At 46.6% G+C, this 26,361-nt stretch overlaps 1 protein-coding gene across 2 annotated transcripts in view; it reads left to right on the top strand.

The window, feature by feature from the left end:
* Positions 1 to 3,976: 3,976 nt before the first annotated feature.
* LOC123762618 (DNA-directed RNA polymerase II subunit RPB3) overlaps positions 3,977 to 26,361 on the top strand; it is a 32,480-nt gene continuing 10,095 nt past the window's right edge. Inside the window, exons 1-5 of one of the 2 annotated variants that reach the window (XM_069332406.1) lie at positions 3,977 to 4,153; positions 14,400 to 14,575; positions 17,767 to 17,938; positions 21,959 to 22,139; positions 23,648 to 23,854. In XM_069332406.1, coding sequence (XP_069188507.1) covers positions 4,112 to 4,153; positions 14,400 to 14,575; positions 17,767 to 17,938; positions 21,959 to 22,139; positions 23,648 to 23,854 — 778 coding nt within the window. In that variant the 5' untranslated portion in view covers positions 3,977 to 4,111. Of the gene's footprint in view, positions 4,154 to 8,041; positions 8,142 to 14,399; positions 14,576 to 17,766; positions 17,939 to 21,958; positions 22,140 to 23,647; positions 23,855 to 26,361 lie in introns of those variants that run through there. The other variant, XM_045749230.2, reaches the window with a different exon arrangement.

The following is a 26,361-nucleotide window of genomic DNA, read 5'->3' as shown; positions in this document are numbered from 1 at the left end:
GTGACAAGGTAACTGAGGAAAGGAGGATAGAAGCACAAACCAGTGAATCTGTACGATGGTACAACATGGTTGCAGCTGGCAATCCCAATCATTATGGCCGAAGAGGAGGACGACGAGGGAGAGAATCAGTAATAGCGAGAATCCGTCTTGGATACAAATATCCATGGAGATTTGGAATGGAAACAACAGTTGATCAGCGAAGTTGCAGAATCTGTGGTGAGAGTGATGGACACCGCCTTGACCACTATCTACGTGAATGTGAACACCTGAGAGACATTAGGAATATGTGTAGAATAATAAACCCCACATTGTTTGAGTTAGGAAAACACTATTTGTCAAATATTGATACTGTTCTTAAAAGATTTCCCCATTTTGCACCCGCAAGATAACGTAAACTTTTAAGGGTTGATAAATGTTAATCTTCTTGTTTGAGGAGCTGTTCACTTGAGACAGTTAAGCAAGTCCCAGCTGTGTCTGGGTACAAGTGACAGGATGAACAACCCAGCGGGTTTTCTTCCTATTGGGGAGTGTTGTACATTCTGCTATGGCGGTATGTTCACTCACAAGATGAGTGGCGCTGCCCAATAAACTCGCCCCTCGGGGCAAAATTAAAAAAAAAATTTAATCTATTGTTTCTGTGCAAACAAGAGCATTTAAATCGTTTATTTTGTTTCTTAGACTCCCACTGTTCGTGTAATATACCCTAAGTGTATTGTTATTTTGAGGCCCTTCTCTTTCCCTGTTCATTTTGCCAATTTGTTTCCCCCACAAACACCTACTTTTATTACCTCCTTTATCAATTCCCATAATACTATCTATTAAGTTTAAACCCAAAGAAGTCCCTCCAACCACAGGTTCCAACGAGTTAGCAACAACAACAACCCCAGCCCTAGATAGACGCACCCCAACCCGAGTATACATGTCATTTCTTCCATAGAAGTGTTCCCAGTTATCTATGAATGATATTGCATTTGAATTTCAATATTTGTTCAGTCGCTAATGGACACCAAGTGCCCTCGACAACCATTCATTTCCAACTCCCTTTTCCTGGAAGAATGTCACATATGATCGGGAATCCTCCCTTATTACTAACTAATTCAATAGTTGTATTAAACTTCTGTATCAGTGCCTCACTCCTAACTCGTCCTACATCATTTACACCAGCACTGATACAAATAATGGATTTGTTCCCAATTTCCAGCCATAATATCATTCATGTTGTTTACTTATCACCAATTCCAGCTTCCGGATAGCAAACCCTTAACCTGTTCCCCCCTGTCTATAGCAAAATGTACTTACTTTAGTGTACTTTAAATTCTTAACGTTCACTCGCGATTGTACTTTCTGTAGATAGTTTCTTCTCTGATCATTATTGTGCGACAAGGTTCTATTTTGTCTGAACTCTTCCAGCTGTGGTTAATCACGCATTCTCAGCGTTACCCTGGAAGAAGACCTCGAGGCCTTCCCCGGAGTACCTATCATGAGGTAAAGGGCCCAGAGACCTTCATCGGAGGGCAAATAAAAAGGTTACCAGAAAACCATGAGATTTTTATGTCCCGGAAACCTGGAAAGATTCCTCGGCCCTCTTGGGAATGTTTCTAGGCCGTCCTGTGACATTGATGCGTCCTCGTGGCTAGGAGACACACCTTCTCAAGCGTGGTCAAAACTCTTCTGGTGTGGGTTCACAAACCTTCGTTGAACACAGACATAATTAATAATTCAATGTGTAGAGGGGACAGGAAGCCAGAGTGTATTCATACACGTTAGGCTTATATCGAGGTCTCCCCTTCCCCCCAAGGCCGAATTACTGACCCCGCCCAGGATGCAACCCCACAGCAAGCTGACTAACTCCTGAGTACCTACTTGCTACTAGGTGAACAGATGCATTAGGTGATAGGAAATGAGCCCAGCCATTTATATCTCGCCCGGGATTCGAATCCGGAACTTTCGATTGTGAGTCGAGAACGAACCCGGCTGTACTACCAGGACACTTAACGAAGAGTATCCAGAGGTCTTTCTAGGAATATATAAAGAATCCTGCAAGTATTGTCTAAAGACGGTTTCAAGAAAATTTGAAGACGTTTCAAAAAGGGCCCAGATAAATTTGCAGTATGCGCCAAATATATTGATAAAAGAACCTATAAGCCTTCCCAGGATTACACAGGCTTTCAGAAAATACTCTGTCTTTCCTAGAAGGGCCCTTGATATCACCTCAATAGGTCCAGGTGACCACTTCCGTTGTTTAACCCAGTTTCTGTCTCCCAAGAGAACCCAGAAATTCTCTCAGGAGGTTCCGTCTTTCACACATCCGAACAGCTGACAAATGATAATTTAGTCACAGCATCAATATTTTTCGTACAAAGCATGATAAGGTTAGCCTAGCGCGCCTTGCCCGTCCTTCAGAGCCCCTTCGACACAAACACGCATGCTAAAGTTCTCATGGCCCGGCAAGCAGCTCCACCCAGACTCCCGCATTATCAATACTAATGTCATTTTTTTTAGATTCCTATCACTAATGCTGTTGTTGTTTTATATTCAGCTACTCGGAACAAAAAGTTCCAAGTAGCACGGGCTTAGGCTTAGATCAATTAAAGGGCGATTTAAGTAGGATAATTGAAACACATTTGTCTCACTAATTCATTGTAAATATTTACTATTTTATGCTATAATTATCCATGTGTGGTCCTGTGTGTGGTTGCTGCATCGGATGGGCCAATAGGCCGTCTGCAGTGTCCACGTATTGTACCTCACCTCACTCCACCATTCTCTCCTGCCTATTTATGTCCAGTACTCGACCTGTAAAATCACTCCTTCTGAAGATGTATTAATATACCAAAGTACTTAAGGAAATTCCTGTTTCAATTTTCCTCCGTGGTCTGACACTGTCATATATGTACATGTATGTATGAGAGTGTGTACATATGTATACAACATTAATAATTTTGTAACTAGCGTCAAACATTGTTATTTGCTTAGCTAAACGCACTAGAGGGTTCAGTTCCTGAACCGATTATGTGCCTCTGTAATCCTTTACACCACCGCCCACGGGATGGGTATGGGGTGCATAATAAAGAAAGAAATTGAAACAGCGTTGTTTAAAAAAAAACAGACATGGGTTGACAATATAGGGGTAAGGTAGGTTACAGGGACTTTATTAGGTAGTGCTTAGTTTTTATCTTAAACTGGTTGAGAGAGGTACAGTCTTTAACATGATTGGGAAGGTCATTCCACAGCATTAAAGGCACTATACGATGCACTTATTAGTATGATTAACTTGATACATGTAGCTCTTGATAAAAATGAGTTCCCTGTTGAGTTATTTGTTGATCTATGTAAGGCTTTTGACACTGTCAACCACCAAAACCTTCTTCTTAAATTACATCATTATGGAGTCAGAGGTCACTCCCTCCTATATCTTCAGTCTTACCTTACTGACAGGCTCCAGTATGTTTCTGTGAAGAATTCCATTTTCTGTGGTTGGAAGAAAACGCGCTCAGAGTGGGGACTTGTTTATTTTGTAATAATAAATAATAAATTAATAGTAATAAATAATAAATTAATAATAATAAATAATGTAATAATAATAATAAATAATATAATAATAATAATAATAAATAGTATAATGATAAGCAATAATTTTAATGAATCAAATAGCTAATTAGGATGAATGATAAATAATTAGTGACTGTAATGCATAACAATAAAGTATTAAAGAATAATTATAATGAATAATCGTTATAATGATAAAGTATTAAATCAATTACAATTAATAGTTACATCTATAATTAGTAATTGAAAGTTGCATTATTTGAATTTACAGTAATTACAATTCATGGTAATATGTCTTAGCTATCTGCAGGCTTATCACTATGGGGGTTCTGGTGGAGCACCCCCAATCCCGCGAGGGCCAGCGGCGCGGAACCCCCAACCCTGAAGGGCGAGCGGCGGCTGGCCGCTGTAACTAGGAATGTCACTACTCGCACTGTGGCTGTAACCGTGCCCGTGACAGGTTCCCCTGACTGAAAAAGTTACCAAACCGGGTCTACTAGACAGATGCTGCAAGTGAAACGGCTTCCTTGATAAGGCCAACGGAGCGCCATCGCGACGGGTCATGGGCATAGAGAGACGAGAGCCACCAACTAGACCTTGCGAGGTGAGCGTTCCTCGCAAACCTTTAACTAGGAATATGGCCACTCGCTTCCGTGACAGTAACCGTGCTCGTATCCCCAGAGAGGGCGTTAAAAAACTGTCGGGTTCCTCCTGACTGAAAAAGGTACCAAACCGGTTCTACTAGGCAGATACTGCAAGTTAAACAGCGTCCTTGGTGAGGCCAACGGAGCATCATCGCGACGATCCACAGAGCGTAGAGGCATGGTGGACCCCCATTCCATGTCCTTGCGAGGTGATCGTACAGCAGGATTGTACACCCATGTAGGGGGTGCACGATGTCGTAAGACTGGTCGTCGCTGGAGCCCGCCCTCATTTTATCACTTTGCATGTTAGTGGCTTTGCAAGAAGGTAAAAACACAAATGCCATGTACTCTCATAAACCCAATGTACCTTCTTGTATACTGTACATATAAATAAATCCTTAACTGTAGATATTGGTTATAGAGTTGTCTCTAAATTCATGTATCTTTTCGCACTCCATCACATAGTGACGGAGGGTGTGCGAATAATTTTGTTGACACAGTTTACATTTGGTCAGGTCTACATCGGCAGATAATGAGAATTCCCAGAGATACTTGTAACCGAGTCTAAGCCGAGCAGTAGTAACATCTAGAAGTCTGCTGATTTTATTGGATGATCCATAGATGTGTGGCTCCTCTTGCATGATAGTATGATGATAGATGGAATTACTGGTGTCAATTTCACTTTGCCTCAGATCTACAAGATCTTGTTGAAGTTCTCGGTGTACTACTGCTCTCAGATTGCTCATTGACAATCCAAGGTTACACTCAACGGCTCCTTTAAAGGCAGATTCTTTGGCTAACTTATCAGCTCTATCTTTGTAACTTGCTTAGCTAAATGAATTGTGGGGTTCAGTCCCTGAGCCCATTATGTGCCTCTGTAACCCTTTCCACTACCGCCCACAAGATTGGTATGGGGTGCATAATAAATGAACTAAACTAAACTCCTTAACTATAGCCTCTGTTCATCCAGCAGGGAATGGGTATCATTTGGCGGGCCGTATTACAGAGGAAATTAAGATTAAGGACCTTTCCGAATCACTCTGCGCGCTAGAGGCTTTATAAGAATGTAAGAACTGTTGAGTATATAAATAATAATACCCAAAATGAAAGCGGCGGCAACTGTAGTGAGGAGCAGGGTTGCCAGATTGGGCTACAAGTAGCGAATTGGGCTACTTTTGAGAGCCCCACGCTCCCAAATTTTTAATTTCGCTACTTGCTACTTTTTGGGCTAATTTAAAGCAAGTTGGGCTAATTTGGGCTATTAATCATTGAGTTAAGCAACTCAATGATGATTATTTATGGTCAGATGCAACACAAACAAGCACCCCGCGATAGGAGCCATAGACTGACAATTTAAATGCGAGCACAGCACGCAATATATACTTTTACGACCAAAGATCACATTCACTCCAAAAAAATCTTCCACTTACGGGCTATTCATGCCTGTGCCACCTCTTGGGTAGCTTAATCTTCATCAATCAATCACAAATAAGGAACAACGATTTCAAGTTCAACAAGCTACAACTTAGGACAGAAAACAGGAGATTTTTTTCACCCATGTGGGACTTAACAATGCACAACTACCAAATCATCAACATTATCTTGGAGTCAGAATCCACCAATCCCTGATAGTTGTACAACAAGTGGAAGCTGCAGTTATAAAAGCAAACCAAATCCTTTGGAATAGTCAAACGAAATTTTGACGAAGGAAAAGGTACTTTATACAACTGTATAAATATCTGGTGTGCTTCCGCTTGGATTATTATATCCACGCATTGAGACCTCGTCTTCAGAAAGACATATCTGCTTTGGAGAAAGTTCAACACCGGGCGACTAAAATCTTTCCCGAACTAAGTCGACTTTCATACCAGGGACGGTTGAGGGCCACAGGGACCAGACATGACAGGGCTGCTCTCAGCAAAACATTTAAATTATTGAATAATTTGGAAGATATTGACCCAGAACACTTCTTCAAAAGGCTAGATGTAAGACGAACAAGGAGCAACGGTTTCCAGCTCAACAAGCCACACTGAAGGATGGAAAATATTTGTTTTCACCCATAGAATTATAACGTTGTGGAAACGTATACCCGCCGAAGCCGTAAATGCCAAAACATTGCTCGATAAAATCACCAGGACAAATAGGGGACATTTGACAAGCCGTCGGCTTCCTATCCTCACTGAGATAGTGACTGGTAAATTCAAGTAAATCTTAGCTAATTAAATAATCCTGAAAAATTTGCTTATTGAAGGCAGTGCTGTGTTAGCAGCATTATACTCTCTGAGCAAAGCAATGCACTGTTGCCCTCTAACCCAGATGATGGGCACTGGGGCCCATGTGTGTGGACCTATACTTACAACCACGTTCTCGTATGTGGACCCTCCCTACTTTGGTACGGATATCAGTGTGCTTGGTAGAGTAAGGGGGGGGGGGTGTTTGTCTGGTTAGGTGAGGTGTTTGTTAACCAAACCACACACTAGAAAGTGAAGGGACGACGACGTTTCGGTCCGTCCTGGACCATTCTCAAGTCAATTGTGCATTCTCACAATCTACTTGAGAATGGTCCAGAACAGACCGAAACGTCGTCGTCCCTTCACTTTCTAGTGTGTGGTTTGGTCAACATATTTCAGCCACGTTATTGAGACTCCTCGTCTGCAGGTGTTTGTTTGCTAGGTCAGTATAGGTACACAACTGGTCGGGTTCTTGTTACACTCGGACACGAGACGATTCGGCTAAACTCATTATTTTCTGTTTTAAATCCTGATGTATTGTTATTGTAACGGTGTAACGGTTCTATTGTTACGTAAAGTATGGTGACAAATAAACACAGACACTAAGATACTATATATATATTTGGTCGAATATACAGAAGTACACAGGTGATACTTTGGTGTGAGTTGAGCGCACTGACAGTTGGTACGGTAATGGTCCAGTACGGTAATGGCCCGGGCAACACCTCACCGTGTTGCCCGGGCAACGCCTCACCTCATTCATCTCCAAAGGTTGACAGGAATATTAACAATGCATTTGGAGCGAGTATATTATTGGGATAATCTACTCGCTACATTATGCTAGGCTGTATTAGGCTATGTTATTAAGGTTAGGCTGCATTGGGCTCGGTTGAATTAGATTGGTTTGATTTGGGTTACGTTAAGTTGGGTTGAGCTATGTTAGTCAGGTTTCAAAATTCAAAATTCCACTACGCCAGGGAGCAGTCTCTGTGGCGCAGTGGTAAAGCACGCGCCGGCTCATCGTTAGCCCTTTGAACTGGGTTCGTATCTTGGCCGGGAAGGATTGACCGGGCGTTGGCGCCCGGTCATTCCTTAACTGTTCACCCAGCAGTAAATAGGTTGTTAAACGATTTGGCGGGTCGTATTCTGGGGAAAAAATTAGGATTAAGGAAACGCTATGCGTGCTAGTGGCTTTACAAGAATTTAAAAACTTTTTTTATATATAAATAAAAAAAAAATCCGCCGACGAATCTTCTTGTGTGCGATGAGACTTAACGGCTAACGGAGTTTGCCCGAAACGCATTGCGTAATAGTGGCTTTAGGCATTGTGTGTACTAGCTCTATCTATATATCAATCCATTAATGTAACATCACTTGTATGTATATACCTTACCTGAATAAACATCTGAATCTGAGTTCCTAAACCGATTTTGTGCCTCGATGAGACGTGTATCTGGCATAATTAAAATCTTAACTTAAATAATTCGTTTGTTAGACAATATATGATATTCAGATCTATAAATTACTTTAGAAAGGCCTATAATGCCTATAAATATTAATTTACACATTCCTGGCGCTATACGCTAGGAATTTCAATATGGTGTTCAAATAATTTTAGGCAGGGAGTCTCTGGCTCGGTTGGTCGCTACGGGTCTTCGACGACGACCCGTCAGTCGTTAGGAAGCAGCGGCGGTGTGAGCACGTCGCTCCCGTGTAGGTAAGGCTGATAAGTTTTGGTTTTTCAAATATATCTGAACAGTTGGGACGTGCGCATGAATGTATAGTCTACCTCCACCTACAATGCTTAATGCATTATACATTTGATCGCTATTATAACATTGAGTTTTGTAATGTCTCAAGGGTCATTGGAGGGTCATTGTTTCCGTATTTTTTTCATCCGGGTTCTGTAGTATTCAAATGTTTGTATTCCATTAATGCTAAATAGTCCGTCCTCTCTCGGATATTGTGGGAAATTTTGAGGATCATGATTTTCCAACATTATATGCGTAGGATATTATGTAGAATACACTTCCCAGTGTTAAACTACCCCGTCGTCAGGCTAGGCTCGTTAACGCGGTGGTCGTCTCCCCCACATCCCAAAACGCATTTATTATCGTCTTTCATGTACTGTGTATTACAAATTGTTTTTATTGTGTATAAATTAATTTTATATTCTATAATTAATTAGGCGAATAGTAGGTTCGGTATTTAGGTTCTGTTGGCAATTATTTGCACTTAAAGTATGTGGAGGGTGAAGCATTTGCAGTTGCCTGTCCTCAGGCCAGGCTCGCCTCCGTGGCCGCCCGACCCAAAGCCGCATTCGTCAATTTTATCGCTGTGTATTCAGAATTATTCTCGCGTATAAGATATTATTTCATCAAGTTAATAGTTAACAACTAAGTTTAGTGACAAGCGACAGGCCAATGTACAAATACTGCAATAGTTTAGTTTTCGGGCTCGGGGGGGTTGGGTTCTCTGTAGGGCTTGGGGTGGGTTCTTGGTAGGGCTCGGGGTGGGTTCACTCAACTGGCGGGCTCCGGTTTATTAAACTGGCGGGCTCCGGGTGTTTGACTGGTCGGGCTCCGGGTGGGTGACTGTTCGGGCTCCAGGTGGGTGTCTGTCCGGCTTCGGGTATGTTCTTGGTAGGGCTTCGGGGTGGGTTCTTGGTAGGACTCAGGGTTGGCTCCCGGTCAGGCTCAGGGTGGGCTCTTTCGGGTTCGGGATGGGCTCTCGGGCTTGGGGTACCTCTGTAGGGCTCGGGGTAGGTTCTTGGTCGGGCCCAGGGTGGGTTCTCTGTAGGGCTCAGGGTGTTTTCATGGTAAGACTAGGGGTGGGTTCTCTGTAGGGATCAGGGTGGGTTCTCGGTAGGGCTCTGGGTGGGTTCTCGGTCGGGCTCGGGGCGGGCTCCAGGTACTCAACTGACGGGTTCCAGTTCACACAACTGGCGGGCTCCGGTTCACTCAACTGGCGGGCTCCGGTTTACTAAACTGGCGGGCTCCGGGTGTTTGACTGGTCGGGCTCCGGGTGGGTGACTGTTCGGGCTCCAGGTGGGTGTCTGTCCGGCTTCGGGTGGGTTCTCGGTAGGGCTTGTGGGTGGGTTCTCGGTAGGGCTTGGGGTGGGTTCTCGGTAGGGCTTGGGGGTGGGTTCTCGGTAGGGCTTGGGGCTGAGTTCTCGGTAGGGCTTGGGGCTGAGTTCTCGGTAGGGCTTGGGGCTGAGTTCTCGGTAGGGCTTGGGGCTGGGTTCTCGGTAGGGCTTGGGGCTGGGTTCTCGGTAGGGCTTGGGGCTGGGTTCTCGGTAGGGCTTGGGGGGTGGGTTCTCGGTAGGGCTTGGGGGGTGGGTTCTTGGTAGGGCTTGGGGGGTGGGTTCTCGGTAGGGCTCTGGGTGGGTTCTCGGTCGGGCTCGGGGCGGGCTCCAGGTACTCAACTGACGGGTTCCAGTTCACACAACTGGCGGGCTCCGGTTCACTCAACTGGCGGGCTCCGGTTTACTAAACTGGCGGGCTCCGGGTGTTTGACTGGTCGGGCTCCGGGTGGGTGACTGTTCGGGCTCCAGGTGGGTGTCTGTCCGGCTTCGGGTGGGTTCTCGGTAGGGCTTGTGGGTGGGTTCTCGGTAGGGCTTGGGGTGGGTTCTCGGTAGGGCTTGGGGGTGGGTTCTCGGTAGGGCTTGGGGCTGAGTTCTCGGTAGGGCTTGGGGCTGAGTTCTCGGTAGGGCTTGGGGCTGAGTTCTCGGTAGGGCTTGGGGCTGGGTTCTCGGTAGGGCTTGGGGCTGGGTTCTCGGTAGGGCTTGGGGCTGGGTTCTCGGTAGGGCTTGGGGGGTGGGTTCTCGGTAGGGCTTGGGGGGTGGGTTCTTGGTAGGGCTTGGGGGGTGGGTTCTCGGTAGGGCTTGGGGGGTGGGTTCTCGGTAGGGCTCTGGGTGGGTTCTCGGTCGGGCTCGGGGCGGGCTCCAGGTACTCAACTGACGGGTTCCAGTTCACACAACTGGCGGGCTCCGGTTCACTCAACTGGCGGGCTCCGGTTTACTAAACTGGCGGGCTCCGGGTGTTTGACTGGTCGGGCTCCGGGTGGGTGACTGTTCGGGCTCCAGGTGGGTGTCTGTCCGGCTTCGGGTGGGTCCTTGGTAGGGCTTGGGGTGGGTTCTTGGTAGGTATTGGGGCTGGGTTCTCGGTAGGGCTTTGGGCTGGGTTCTCGGTAGGGCTTTGGGCTGGGTTCTCGGTAGGGTTTGGGGGGGTGGGTTCTCGGTAGGGCTTAGGGGGTGGGTTCTCGGTAGGGCTTGGGGGAGTGGGTTCTCGGTAGGGCTCGGGGTGGGCTCTTTCGGGATCGGGATAGGCTCTCGGGCTTGGGGAACCTCTGTAGGGCTCGGGGTAGGTTCTTGGTCGGGCTCAGGGTGGGTTCTCGGTAGGGCTCGGGGCAGGCTCCAGGTACTCAACTGACGGGTTCCAGTTCACTCAACTGGCGGGCTCCGGTTCACTCAACTGGCGGGCTCCGGTTTACTAAACTGGCGGGCTCCGGGTGTTTGACTGGTCGGGCTCCGGGTGGGTGACTGTTCGGGCTCCAGGTGGGTGTCTGTCCGGCTTCGGGTGGGTCCTTGGTAGGGCTTGGGGTGGGTTCTTGGTAGGTATTGGGGCTGGGTTCTCGGTAGGGCTTAGGGCTGGGTTCTCAGTAGGGCTTGGGGGTGGGTTCTCGGTAGGGTTTGGGGTGGTGGGTTCTCGGTAGGACTTGGGGGGGTGGGTTCTCGGTAGGGCTTGGGGGAGTGGGTTCTCGGTAGGGCTTGGGGGGGTGGGTTCTCGGTAGGGCTTGGGGGGGTGGGTTCTCGGTAGGGCTTGGGGGGGTGGGTTCTCGGTAGGGCTTGGGGGGGTGGGTTCTCGGTAGGGCTTGGGGGGGGTGGGTTCTCGGTAGGGCTTGGGGGGGGTGGGTTCTCGGTAGGGCTTGGGGGCGTGGGTTCTCGGTAGGGCTTGGGGGCGTGGGTTCTCGGTAGGGCTTGGGGGGTGGGTTCTCGGTAGGGGTCGGGGTGGGCTCTTTCGGGATCGGGATAGGCTCTCGGGCTTGGGGAACCTCTGTAGGGCTCGGGGTAGGTTCTTGGTCGGGCTCAGGGTGGGTTCTCGGTAGGGCTCGGGGCGGGCTCCAGGTACCCAACTGACGGGTTCCAGTTCACTCAACTGGCGGGCTCCGGTTCACTCAACTGGCGGGCTCCGGTTTACTAAACTGGCGGGCTCCGGGTGTTTGACTGGTCGGGCTCCGGGTGGGTGACTGTTCGGGCTCCAGGTGGGTGTCTGTCCAGCTTCGGGTGGGTTCTTGGTAGGGCTTGGGGTGGGTTCTTGGTAGGTATTAAGACTGGGTTCTTGGTAGGGCTTGGGGGTGGGTTTTGGTAGGGCTTGGGGGGTGGGTTCTCGGTAGGGCTTGGGGGGTGGGTTCTCGGTAGGGCTTGGGGGGTGTGTTCTCGGTAGGGCTCGGGGTGGGCTCTTTCGGGATCGGGATAGGCTCTCGGGCTTGGGGAACCTCTGTAGGGCTCAGGGTAGGTTCTTGGTCGGGCTCGGGGTCGGTTCTCGGTAGGGCTCGGGGCAGGCTCCAGGTACTCAACTGACGGGTTCCAGTTCACTCAACTGGCGGGCTCCGGTTCACTCAACTGGCGGGCTCCGGTTTACTAAACTGGCGGGCTCCGGGTGTTTGACTGGTCGAGCTCCGGGTGGGTGACTGTTCGGGCTCCAGGTGGGTGTCTGTCCGGCTTCGGGTGGGTCCTTGGTAGGGCTTGGGGTGGGTTCTTGGTAGGTATTGGGGCTGGGTTCTCGGTAGGGCTTTGGGCTGGGTTCTCGGTAGGGCTTAGGGCTGGGTTCTCGGTAGGGCTTGGGGGTGGGTTCTCGGTAGGGTTTGGGGGGGTGGGTTCTCGGTAGGGCTTGGGGGGGGTGGGTTCTCGGTAGGGCTTGGGGGAGTGGGTTCTCGGTAGGGCTTGGGGGGGTGGGTTCTCGGTAGGGCTTGGGGGGGTGGGTTCTCGGTAGGGCTTGGGGGGGTGGGTTCTCGGTAGGGCTTGGGGTGGTGGGTTCTCGGTAGGGCTTGGGGGGGGTGGGTTCTCGGTAGGGCTTGGGGGGGTGGGTTCTCGGTAGGGCTTGGGGGCGTGGGTTCTCGGTAGGGCTTGGGGGGGTGGGTTCTCGGTAGGGCTTGGGGGGTGGGTTCTCGGTAGGGGTCGGGGTGGGCTCTTTCGGGATCGGGATAGGCTCTCGGGCTTGGGGAACCTCTGTAGGGCTCGGGGTAGGTTCTTGGTCGGGCTCAGGGTGGGTTCTCGGTAGGGCTCGGGGCGGGCTCCAGGTACTCAACTGACGGGTTCCAGTTCACTCAACTGGCGGGCTCCGGTTCACTCAACTGGCGGGCTCCGGTTTACTAAACTGGCGGGCTCCGGGTGTTTGACTGGTCGGGCTCCGGGTGGGTGACTGTTCGGGCTCCAGGTGGGTGTCTGTCCAGCTTCGGGTGGGTTCTTGGTAGGGCTTGGGGTGGGTTCTTGGTAGGTATTAAGACTGGGTTCTTGGTAGGGCTTGGGAGTGGGTTTTGGTAGGGCTTGGGGGGTGGGTTCTCGGTAGGGCTTGGGGGGTGGGTTCTCGGTAGGGCTTGGGGGGTGGGTTCTCGGTAGGGCTCGGGGTGGGCTCTTTCGGGATCGGGATAGGCTCTCGGGCTTGGGGAACCTCTGTAGGGCTCGGGGTAGGTTCTTGGTCGGGCTCAGGGTGGGTTCTTGGTAGGGCTCGGGGCGGGCTCCAGGTACTCAACTGACGGGTTCCAGTTCACTCAACTGGCGGGCTCCGGTTCACTCAACTGGCGGGCTCCGGTTTACTAAACTGGCGGGCTCCGGGTGTTTGACTGGTCGGGCTCCGGGTGGGTGACTGTTCGGGCTCCAGGTGGGTGTCTGTCCAGCTTCGGGTGGGTTCTTGGTAGGGCTTGGGGTGGGTTCTTGGTAGGTATTAGGTCTGGGTTCTTGGTAGGGCTTGGGGGTGGGTTCTTGGTAGGGCTTGGGGGTGGGTTTTTGGTAGGTTTTGGGGTTGGCTCCCGGTCAGGCTCGGGGTGGGCTCTTTCGAGATCGGGATAGGCTCTCGGGCTTGGGGAACCTCTGTAGGGCTCGTGGTAGGTTCTTGGTCGGGCTCAGGGTCGGTTCTCGGTAGGGCTCGGGGCAGGCTCCAGGAACTCAACTGACGGGTTCCAGTTCACTCAACTGGCGGGCTCCGGTTTACTAAACTGGCGGGCTCCGGGTGTTTGACTGGTCGGGCTCCGGGTGGGTACCAGCGGTTGTTTGTGTACTAGTGCTCCAGGTTTGTTTGCTAAGGCTCTATAATAAATAATAAATAACTAAATGTTTATTTAGGTGAAATACGTACAAGAGGTTATACAAAAATTGATAGATTTGTAGAAAGAGCTAGTACATTCAATGCCTAAAGCCATTATTACGCAAAGCGTTTCGGGCAGGAAAACATTAAAGACTAAAACTTAATACTAATTGAATTAAAGGATAAAATGTGTTGAGAACAAATAAAAATAAATATAAAAATGAGGGGAACATGTCAGAAAAAGCAGCACAAATACAATTAGGTCGACAAACATCGTTGTTTAAAAAAAGACATGGGTTGACAACATAGGGGTAAGGTAGGTTACAGGGAATTTATTAGGTAGTGCTTAGTTTTTATCTTAAACTGGTTGAGAGAGGTACAGTCTTTAACATGATTGGGAAGGTCATTCCACATTCTGGGTCCCTTGATTTGTAGAGCTCCGTTTATATGTTTATATGTGTGAAATATGTTTATATGTTTGCTAGAAATCCGGGTTTCTTTTTGTATGTGTGTGTGTGCAGAAATAATATGAATAAATTGTTTAACATCGTGTAGTGTACTCTATTTATCAAAATATATTACTTTGAAACCCGTGTCAGTCACTCAACAAAAAATTAGGCTACTCTTATTACTAATTCGCTACTTTTTGACCGTCAGCTCGCTACTTTCAGCAATTTGTATCGGGCAACCCTGGTGAGGAGCGAGGCGGGTCCCAGCTGACGCCGTCACCCAGGAGAGACACCACACTCTTCACCACCACAATGCCCTACGCCAACCAACCCTCCCTCAACCTCACCGAACTCTCAGAGGAGAACATCAAGTTTTACATAGAAGACACAGATCTAAGGTATGGCTTGCATTGGGCTGCCCTCGTCCCTGTAGTTGCATGTGTGTTTTTACTAGAGAAAGTTCAAATACATGAGCGGGCTCCTCCATGGCAAGCGCTTGTTTTTGTTGATGTCTGATGTCACATTTTCGGGGCTTAGAATCATATTATAAAGAAAAATATGCCTCTTACGGAAACAGACCCATGAAAATATAAACAGCATTTTAATTGACGTACTAATTACTCTTCTCCCAAGGCACGTGTATGGCTATCATGTTTGGGTAAGTAGCCTAACAGTGGAAAACTCGCGGATATTTGATTTATTATGATCCCTAATATACATCTCTTTGAGTGGTAGAAGGGTTGCAGAGGCACATAATGCGGGTGGGAACTATAGACTTGAGATTTTTTGTTAAGTAACGAAAAGAATGTTCCAAAGATCGTGAATTGGGAAATATCTTGGAGCATGCACATGCTAGAGAGATCATAAAGTTTGGTGCGGCGGGTCTTGTAAACTTGCAAGGACATCTGACTAAATGTGAACTTGAGCAAAACTATTCTTACTCCCTCTTTATCAATTATTTTTTACCAAATGAGCGCAAGAGATACTTTGAGCCTTGTAATTATTTAATTCATACTTGGATATTGGAAGGTACAGTATTATAACACTACCCAAAGTTTGCTAATGCGAGCTAGTATGCTAGACATGGCTCGTTTTTTCTCTGATCCCATGCATGACTTAACCATCCTGTGAGATGGGGACATTGAGCATATATGTAGCTCTAGATCTATACCCTAACCCCCCCCCCCCACTCCATATAGAGTAGAGCAGAAACATACTGCTGTGCTTACCTATCAGTGTTTACAGGGAAGTGAGTTAGCTCTTTATGCCCCACCTACTAGCCTTGTCCCTGCTGCATTTCAACTTTCAAATTCTTTTGTCAAATTAGGCTTTAAAGTTGTGGATGGAAGTGGCTCCCACAACCTCCTCGTTTTAGAGCATTCCACTTGTTAACTACCCCATACAGGGTACGAATACCTTCCTTCGACCTTTTGGCTGTAAAAACATTTTTGTTTTTACAGCCAGTCATTCGCGCTTCCAGCTTGCACCTGTGTCCTCTTGTCTTGCATTCTCTCAATCTGAAGAGGCTATACTTGTGCACGTTATCTATTCCCCTCAGTATCCTGTAAGTTGATAATATCCCATTTGCTGAGAGATTTATTCACCTGGCCTGTATAGGTCTTGAACCGTGGACCCCTCACATGTGAGGCCGTAGCTCTATCAACTGGGCTATGAGCAGTCTTAAAAAGGAAAGTTTCCAGAAGCAGCATCCTGCTGCCAAACTGGAATTTTGGTGGCAGGTTTATTTCCACAAGTGTGGATGGCACTTTATTTTGTGAGATTTAGTTCCATTAGCTTATGATTGTAGCTTAGCTCTCTTAGCTCCGACACCAATTTTGTTGTGAACCGTTGTATGTCTTCAATTTTGGCTTTATACTTCACAAGGTGCAGATTCAATGTCAGTGATGCATATTCTAGTATTGGTCAAACAAATGTTGTGTAGATTAATTTTAATTCAGTGTGTCGGGGGACAGGCAGCTAGTTTGTGTTTATACATACAGTATTTGGCTTATATTGAGGTCCCCCCTTTCTTCCCAAAGATGCAACTCCACAACAAGCTGACTAACTCCTGGGTACCTACTTGCTGCTAGGTGAACAGAGTCAGGAGGAGATAGTAAATGCGTCCAACTGTTTGTCCTGCCTGGGATTCGAAGCAGGAATTCTCGAATGTGAGTCGAGAACGAGGACTTGAGAACAGACGTTCTGATTCAGGTTCCTAAGCGATGTTCTTATCGTCCTGAAACGATGAAAACAATTTGCTAGGGCATATGCTGCCAATGTTACCCCTGTTTCTGTTCCTCTGGTGTAAGTGTGTACCCTAACTTGTTACAAAAATAATTGATTATATAAGCAAATCCAAAAATGTTATCAATAATAATCAAGAAATGTCATATTTCATAAATAATATATTACCACGAGGTTGTTCTTTTGCATAACTGAAAGGTCCCAGGTTCGATTCCTGGGCAGGGCAAGATGTTTGAGCATATTTGCTTACACCTGATGCTTGTGTTCACTTCAGTTAGATGTAGGGTCTATCCCAGTGAAGAGCATGGGTGCCATAGGCACAATCAGAGAACACTATAAACATCAGAGGTCCATGGTTGTTCAACATCCTTCCAGCAAGCATAAGAAATATTGCCGGAACAACCGTGGACATCAAGAGAAAACTAGATAATTTTCTTAAGGTGTGCCGGATCAACCGTTTGCAGCTTTTGCTGCTGTGTTGGTGACGTCTAGGGCTCATTTTGGGCGCAGGGAATTGAGGGTCGCACAGGTTCTTGGCCGCCCATTCTTTATGCGCGTCTGCTCCTGTGCGTTCTTGTTGCCTTGGGTTGCAGGTTGCATCCTGTTGTCTCAGCTTCGCGTTGCGGAGTTTGTGGCAGCCGTAGGGGCTCCCCACAGAAAACCAGCATTGAATGTAATGAAATGCCATTTTCTGGGTGAGCCCCGGAGGCTCCCTGGCAACCCTCCCTCCCACCGGTCTGCATTTTTTTCGCGTTGGTTGAAGCTTGGTTTCCGAACTAAAGCTTGGCAGCCAGCACGGTAGGTCCTGGGCTTCCCCCTTCCCCGCTCAGGGCGGGGAGGGCTGCAAGGACAATCGGCACGGCAGTAAAGTGTGATGTTTGCTTGTTTCCTTGGGATTGTAGGGAGTTTCTACCTCTCTGTTCGTTTTTTTTTAGTTTTTTACCATGTGGGGTTTGTTTTGTCATGCCTACCTTTCTGGGTGCCTGACCCCGGTCAATGGCAGATAAGGAAAACCCCAACCACAAGAGGGTTTTTCAGGTCCATTACTCCATGAAACCTCTCTGAAGGGGCCAGGTTCTGGCGCTGGTCCCTGGTAGGTCTGAACTTCTTAGCTAATATCCCGGTCTAATAAAACATACATTAGTCCGATAAGCTCCAGGGAGCCTCCGGGGCTCACCCAGAAAATGGCGTTTCATTACATTCAACACTGGTGTTTTGAGGATATACAGTATAGTAGCTGAATTCAATCTCAGTTTATTTCATCAATAGTTTGCATCATATCAAAATGTTAATATATTTTAATGCAAAATATTTTTAAAATTTTTCCTTAATATTTTGTTTACAGCGTGGCGAATAGTATCCGGCGAATTTTTATGGCCGAAACTCCCACTATAGCAATTGATTGGGTTCAACTCGAGGAGAATTCTACAGTCTTGAGTGACGAGTTCATTGCACATCGCATTGGCCTCATTCCTTTCACATCTGATGAGCGTGTTGAACAGATGAAAGGCCCAAGGGTTAGTGAACCACCTATACAGTATATAAATGTTGTAATCTAATGATCTTTGTATAATACAGTACTGTAATCTGTTTTTCAAATGGCAGTTTCATTTTGTAAATACCAGTAGATTAAATTATATAATACTGTACAGTACTTAACTTTTTTTTAATTTTAAGTTTAATACTCCTCTTACCTAAATTGCTTTTGTGGGGGGAGCCCCTATGGCTCCACGGAGCTATCCATGGCTGATATGGATATCCATAACTTTGGCATCAGTCTGTGGGTGGAGTTCTAGGCCTACTGGGGACCACAAGCCAGAACCTGGCCCCTTCAGAGAGGCACGAGGAGCAATGGCCTATAGAGACCCCCCAGTGTTCCTTCAGGTTTTCGTCTTCGTGTACTTACTGGGTTCGTTATGAGGTTCTGGAGTCTTTCTGGCTTGCGGGCTGCCCTCTGCTTTCGATTGATGCTTGGGACACCTTCTATTACACCCACACGCTTGAGTGGCATGAGGCATTGACTGTGGTCCAGGTTTACCTGGGTGGCAATTTTGCACACCTTAATGAGTGCCTTTTCGCTCCAGCTCTTCTGCGGGATATTTGCGCGGGTTCTGCTTCATGTGCTAGTTCCTTCCCTATCAGCTGCGCCTGTGGCTGAGGACCTACGCGCTCGGGGCTCATTGGCTTCGGTCCTGCATTTCTTTCTCTCCTTGAGCTGTCTTCCGACTGGCTTAAGGAGGATGTAGGAGCACTTGGGGCCGTTCCTGGATCTAGCGCCTTGACTTCGGCTGCTTGTTCATCATCTGCACTTTTGAAGCTATTTGCGCCGATTCTGCGGGATATGCTGTTGCAGTTTTTCGCTGCGCACCTCGTGTGTTGGCAGGTGGTGCTCGCTTCCTCCTTGGAATACGCTTGGGCCCTGGCTCTTAGATTGTCTTTGCCTTTTTGCCCTTTATTGTCTGCGCCTTCTGCGGTCGAAAAATATTTGCAAGCGGTTTCCTCCAGTTTCCCTAATATGTCTGGCTTGTTGGTTCTCTGGGGATCCTGGGTGGGTTCCTCCCAGAGGGGTCGTGCCAGGGCCCGCGGTTCTGCTTGTCAAGGTGGACCACAGGTGCCAGTTTCGGAGCTGGTGCCACCAGCAGTCCTGGCTGTGCCTGGTCGATGCAGTGTTTGCTCTGTGCACAGGTCAGTTTCTCGTACGGGGCACCAGCCCTTTCATGGTTCACCCCTTTGATGGGATGATGTGGGGGGGGGGAGGCTTGCTCTGCTCATGCCTGGTCCCACAATTTGTGGGCTTTTCGGGTCATTTCTTACAGCCTTCAGTGGCGTTGGGTGCCTCCTCCTCCTCCAGTGGGTTCAGGGCTGTGGGGTAGGCCTCTTCTGCGTTCTGTCAGGTCATCTTGGAGTGGGTGCGTGATCGAAACGACGACGTCCTTCAGGTGGGTTTCCCGCCCGTTTCCAGTTCCGAAACGGGACTACAGTATGCGGATCTGCGGTTCATTCTGGACTTGTCTCGTCTGAACCCCTGGGTTTTTTGCCCCCTTCTTTCAGATGTTAGGTGTTCGGGTGTTGGCTTACCTAGACGACTGGCTGGTTTGGGCTCCCAATCGGTCCGCGTGTCTGCTTGCCAGGGATTTGGGGCTTTCCCAGCTTTTCGGGTTCAGGTTCCTGGTGAACTGGCTCCCCCCTCCCAGGGAGGGGGGAGCTGCGCAGACATGCGGCACGGCTCATGTGATGTCATGCTTGTTTGCTCGTTTTCAATTGTGGAGTTCTGTCCACTCATTTGTCTATTTTCTTTGTTTTTAACCAGAATAGGGGTTTTTGTGGTGCTTACTTTTCTGGGTGCCTATCCCGGTCGATGGCAGATATAGAATGCTCCAAAATCGCATGTGCATTCTATGGGCCATTGCTCCTCGTGCCTCTCTGAGGAGGCTAGGTTCTAGCTCGTGGTCCCCGGTAGGCCTAGAATTCCATCCACATCGACTGATGCCAAAGTTAGGGATATCCATATCAGCCATGGATAGCTCCTGGGAGCCTCTAGGACTCTCCCAGAAAATGGCGTTTCATTACATTCAACGCTGGTTTTTTAGATACTAAAAGCTATATAAATTGCTGGTCACAAATATGTACAGTACATTTATTCTGAAAGTACAGTACAGCATACTGTACATCTATTCAAATGTACAGAGTTGTACCATATCCCTTTTGTTGCAACTGCAGGTTCACAGCCACCCAAATTTAGCATTGTCTGTCATTTTATACCAAACATTATCATCACATTACAAATTATGGCAATGAACACAAAACTGCATACTATTTGATACCAAAGTTAGTTAAAACAAAAAGTTTTTAAATACTTGTTATACTTTATTTTACTCAAGTTTTTGGCTACATTCAAGTCCAGTGAATGCATTGTCATTCCAGTGGACATTTTAATTTATTTTCCAATATAGTAAAAAATAAAAACCATACAGTACTACCATAACAAACTTCTATTGCTTTTGGGTTTCCTAGGCATTAAGTCCATTGATATATTTTTTTTTAACATTTGTAGATTGTTTAGACAGGTAAAGTGGCCCAACTTTATTATAATTTAAATTTAACATTCTAAGGTATAGCTTAGTGATTAACACTTTGTTCTGCCGGTTTGGCCTGCATACTACCTATCAGTTCAGCTCGGCACATGCACTGCCCAGCAAAGGTCAAAGTAGGCCGTGAGCACTCCATCACACTTCAATGTTTATACTCTTTCCAGTTTTCTGACCTTATGGTTTGCATTACTTCGTTTCACTTTAGTAACGTTTTTATTTTCTGGGTGCCTGTCCTGGCACCCAGGATGGCAGATATAGAATGCTCCAAATCCCATGTGCATTTCTATAGGCCATTGCTCCTCGTGCCTCTCTGAGGGGGCCAGGTTCTGGCTGTTGTCCCCGGTAGGCCTAGAACTCCATTCACACTGATGCCAAAGTTTAGGGATATACATATCAGCCTGGATAGCTCCGGGGAGCCTCCAGGACTCGCCCAGAAAGTGGCGTTTCATTACATTCAATGCTGGTTTTTTTAATGAATTCTAGAACGTCATTATGGGGCCAAATTATTAACCCTTGAGAGGTGCCTGCCTTAATAGCCTTCAACACTGCCAGGTGCAAAAAGTAAAAAAAAAAAATCATCTCGAGTGTTCCTTTGTATTCCCTGATCACGGTAAAAATAATAAAAGAAATCTTAGGTGACATAGTTTGGTCGCATAGGGCGGGGAATTCTTTGAAAATTGGTGCATTGACAGAGTAAGCTTCATGTGATGCTTTGCTCCACCTGTGCTGACAGGTGGAAGTTGCCACAAAGGTATTATTTCCCAATTATTTCAATGTCTGATTCATTGATTTTTTTCAGTAATATTACTGTATTCAATAATGTGTAGTGTGGTATATTTATATAATAAAATGTGTGAACCAACTGTACAACTAAGCTGGTATGATATCCAAACAACATAGTGGCCACCAATATATCAACCAGCAGACGATGCTAACCAACCTCCCCCACCAACACCTCCCTCGCCAAAATGGCTCTTCCCAGCATACTGTTCGTGCTGGTATTACACTATATACATATATATACAAGTATCTACATATGTGTAAATGTAGATGTACCACTAAGTTGGTATGGTGAGTCAAGACAATAATTGAGGTCGCCACTCAGTCAGCTGACGCTTCCTCCCTCAATCGCCAACATTCCTCCTCCCACTATACTGTTTGTGCTGTTTTTACACTATATACACACACACATTATATATAAGTATCTACATGTTTTATTTACCATGACTGTATAACTAAGCTGGTATGGTGTCCAAACAACATAGTGGCCAGAAAAAAATTGCATGACAAGTGGGTCATTTAAATCATGTGTAGCATCCTCATTCGTCTATGTATGATGTGTGCCATTCTGTGACATTTACTCCAATCGTCTATGTATGTATTGCGCCCTTGAAGGGTTAATGTCCATCTTGGATTATGTATTGATTCTTGACCTTATTGTTGCAGGACTGCTTATGCACAGACTATTGCCCAGAATGTTCAGTAGAGTTTACTTTAGATGTCAAGTGTCAGGATGACCATACACGTCAAATCACCACGGCAGATCTCAAGTCTTCGGATGCCAGAGTAATACCAGTCACCTCACGCCACCGTGAGGATGAAGCTAGTGAATATGGTGAATCTGATGGTGAGTGCGCATGAGGAGAATGATTGTATATGCTTTACAATTGTTCATTTGACATTTTGCGCAATTTAAGGGTTAACCACTGCACTGTGCAAAGCTCCTTTAGGCACACACTGTGCAAAGCTCCTTTAGGCACACTGAGAGTTGTGCTATTTTTTTTAGTTAGGCTATATTTTAATGTTTTTTCATGTTTTCATTACTGTGTTTTGAAATGGAAATAGTTGAGTTTGGAAACACTTTGACATTAACTTTACCTGAATATTTATAAAAACAACTAGAATATGTCCTTGACAATTGCACTAAAACGTTTTTGCAGAAACCAGGTGCTCAGTGCAGTGGTTAAATCTATTTTTTGGTGTCGCCCTGTTGCATACTTTAATATACTAACAAAACCTGTATGGTGTGTGTGGGTGTGATTTGCATGGCATGAGTTTTTATTGTGTTTTATGCATTTTGGCTTGTACAGTACCACCTTGATTCAACAAATTATATGGGACCAACCCAAATTTTTTGCAGCGAGTGATTTTTTTGCAACTGGAGATCCCTCCAGGATGCATTAATGTCCTTTGCCCTATGCTAATTTCACTTAGCATAATTTTCATTCCAACCTATAATATCATAGACAACCACTTAATGAACCTGTCTGCAAACAAATATAACACCTCTAGCTTATTTCTCTTATCCCCAGCCTCAAAACTTATTTTCAAAAGGTAGCAGGGCCATACCTGAGTGAACGAAATTCTTGCCAACTCAAAATGAAAATGAACCATAGAATTTGGGTTTAAAATGGTAATAATAATAATATTATTATTATGATTATTAACATAATTTGTATGATAAGCATACAGTAGACTCGCACTCAGACAAATTTGTGCAAGACCCTTAGTCACAAACTTGCATTGTATTTGAACCATATTATTTTTCATTGGTTTATATTCAAAAGATGCTGGTTTTTATTAATGCAATCTTTAGTATATTATTCTTTCCCTATTTTTATATCAAAATTGCTTCTATGAAATATATTTTGTAGAATGGTTTCAATTTTCAGTTTTTTGGGGAGCAAAAATACACTAACAAACATGAGGACTTAGTCTTCTGTAATTTCCCTTTGCAGTCATAACACACAACCAAAACTATTATTATACGCTCGAATAGCATGTGTTACTGTGTTCACGGTTGTGTCCTGCAGACATTGTTACCCATTTACTGCCTGTTCTTGTCTTTACTTTTCTGTGACCATATTTTTGCCTAATGAAATTCAGATCATATTCAGTCTCACTTAACCATTTGAATCCTTCAACCAAATTGTTAGGGCTACAAGGACAAAATATAAAGGCATATTCTTGGGCAAAGTGTTATGTTGTCTATGTAATGTGTACAGAGCCTCATTTGAGGAAATGTGGCATTGGTGCATGTTTGAATGTTTACTCACTCGTGCACTTGTCAGGAAATGACAAATATTTAAACCGTATACTTGTGTAATTTGAGTTTCATTTTTTTATTTTCTCCAGACATTCTTATAGTTAAGCTTCGCAAAGGTCAGTCATTAAGACTCCGAGCTTATGCTGTTAAAGGATTTGGCAAGGAGCATGCAAAGTGGAACCCCACAATCAGTGTAGCCTTTGAGTACGACCCAGACAACGCTCAGAGGCATACTCTTCTCCCAAAGCCAGAAGAATGGCCCAAGAGTGAATACTCTACCTTGGATGAAAATACACGTAAGTAACATTCTTTATCATTAGCTAACTTTCAAGTTTATGATAAATAGCATTGAGACATTTTGGGGGCCCTAGTTTGTATCCTAAATTAAATATTAATGTAATACTGTACTGTATATATAATATTTGTATTATTTTTCATATCTTTGTCATGTTGACAAATAAACTGCATAGCTCATGGCCTTTGCTAGGTTATAAATTAAAAATAACTTGCATAAATTTTACTTGTGTATTACTGGAGCAATATTCTTATTTGTCAATCGCATTTATACCAATTTTTCTGAGGTGAGCCCAGTCGCCTCCCTGAAGCTAATGGGACTGATGTACAATATTTTAGTCCAGAGCATTGGTTAATTGGAGTTCTTGGCCTACTGGGAACCACGAACCAGAACCTGGTTTCCTCAGAGAGGCGCAGGGAGCAATGGCTTATGAACTCCACTTTGTGAGAGAGTAGTCATGTTTGCCATCGACCGGGGGTATCACACAGACAGGTGGGTGAACCATTACAAACCCCTACTGGTAAAACATTGCAACCCAAGATCAAACAGTGCCCAAGAACTACCCCCAAGAGTAAACTACTACTATCCACTCATTAGCACGCCCGCAGCAGCTGCATTGCAGTTCAGGTTTTTAATGTTGTAATGTGCCCGGTTGATTACTCAGTTGAAAGCCCTGGGGCTGCCCTACTTTGTTTAGGGACCTGGATTTGGGGGCGTTAGTCACATCGACTTAGGTCTTTTCCGTGCCCCTTTCCTTTCCTTTCCTTTCCCTTCCTTTCCCTTCCTTTCCCTTCCTTTCCCTTCCTTTCCCTTCCTTTCCCTTCCTTTCCCTTCCTTTCCCTTCCTTTCCCTTCCTTTCCCTTCCTTTCCCTTCCTTTCCCTTCCCTTCCCTTTCCCTTCCCTTCCCTTCCCTTCTCTTCCCTTTTCTTTCCTTCCAGCTCTTCCTCAAGCTGGCGGCTCCCAGACGTCTGAGGGTTTTGAAGTCAGGGTTGGATTTAGCTCGGGATGAGACTCGGGTGGCTTCGGGGGCCACCCCTTCCAAATAGGGTACGGAGGTGATTGAGCCTATTTATCCCGCCTAGCCTTGTTGGTCGACCCAACGGACTCTCTCCTTTGAAGTCTTTCTCCTGGACTCTGCCTTTTCTTCCGGGGTGGTGGGCATGAATGAGGGCTCTGCCTCAGGGCCTGTCTGGGATTGTTCGAGGCTTTGGGGGGGAACCCGCTTGGAGCGCTTGGAATGTTTGCCCCGCATGGGCCTTTGTGCCTTCTAGGTTGGGGGTTTTGCGGTGGGGAGAAAGGTTTTTCATCCCCTCCTCCCCTTCTGCTTTGGTTTTACCACATTTGCAGGCATAATTTAAGCACCCTTGTGTCGGGCGCATCTCTTTTTGGCTGGTGTTGCTGCAGTTTCGTGATTTGTTTTGGCAGCCATTTTGCTTTACTGAGGAAGCCTTTACAGCTTGCAACCAGGGCAGCAAGCTGTCTTGTTTACATAGGCCAGCTGGGTGTGTGAGCTCGCATTTTTGGGGGGCGTTTTCTGGGGGGAAACTCTTCGGCTCCCTGGACCTATCAGGGCTGATGTGGATATATTAGACTTTGGCATGAGTCACTGTGAATGGAGATCTAGGCTTACCTGGGACCACCACTTTCTGGGTCAGGCACCCAGAAAGGTAAGCACCCCAAAATAAACCTCTATTTGGGTTAAGAAATTGCTACTGAAAGCCGAACTAGTGGACAGACTCCCCAAATGAAAACGAGCAAACGAGTCTGAGATCACCACCGTGCACCACGTCACCGCTCCGCTGTCTGCACAGCTCCCCCCTCCCCGGGAGGTGGAATGGGGAGCCTCAGACCCCAGTTCTTTGGCTGATGTGATTGGCAACAGTCGTGTGATGCTGACTCCCGTTTTCCTGTCTTTAAGCTCTGTGCCTAGTGTTGTGGTGTTAATTTTCTGGTGGTGCATGACCCAGGAGAAATTTCATAAGTACTCAGGCTGCATGTGTCTAGGGTCACCTTCCCTAGGTGCCCTGTAAGTACAGCCCCTGGGGCTTGAGACCACCTTCCACAAGTCACCTTGGGATCTACCTCTACTTGATCTTTTGCTGCTCGGTGTTTGACCGCCCTTAGTGTGTTGGTGTTTCGTGCACCCTTGTTTGCCTTTGAGTAGGGGTAGCTTGCACTGGTTGGGGCACAGGTTACTGGGTGCAGCTGGTACTGGTTCACAGTACCAGCCATTAAACCATTTGCTCCTCACAGTACAAGTGCAGTACGTTGCTCGGAATGGCTGCCGGGACCATGTGCGAGTGGCCATTGCGGCTTACCTTCTGTGGGACCTGGAGCATGCCTTTATAATGGATCTTCGTCTCCATACTGGGTTCATTACGAGATTCCAGAGTCATCCTGGCTTCCAGACTGCTCATTGTTCTCTTTAAATGTTTGGGACGCCGTCTGTCGTACCCGCACGCTTGAGTGGGGCAAGGCATTGACTGGTCCAGGTTTACTTGGAGGGCG

The sequence above is a fragment of the Procambarus clarkii genome, chromosome 27 (genome assembly GCF_040958095.1).
Source record: "Procambarus clarkii isolate CNS0578487 chromosome 27, FALCON_Pclarkii_2.0, whole genome shotgun sequence".
NCBI classification, from domain to species: Eukaryota; Metazoa; Arthropoda; class Malacostraca; order Decapoda; family Cambaridae; genus Procambarus; species Procambarus clarkii.
The sequence above is the reverse complement of the archived record's forward strand: the minus strand, read 5'-3'. Positions and strand labels throughout refer to the sequence as shown.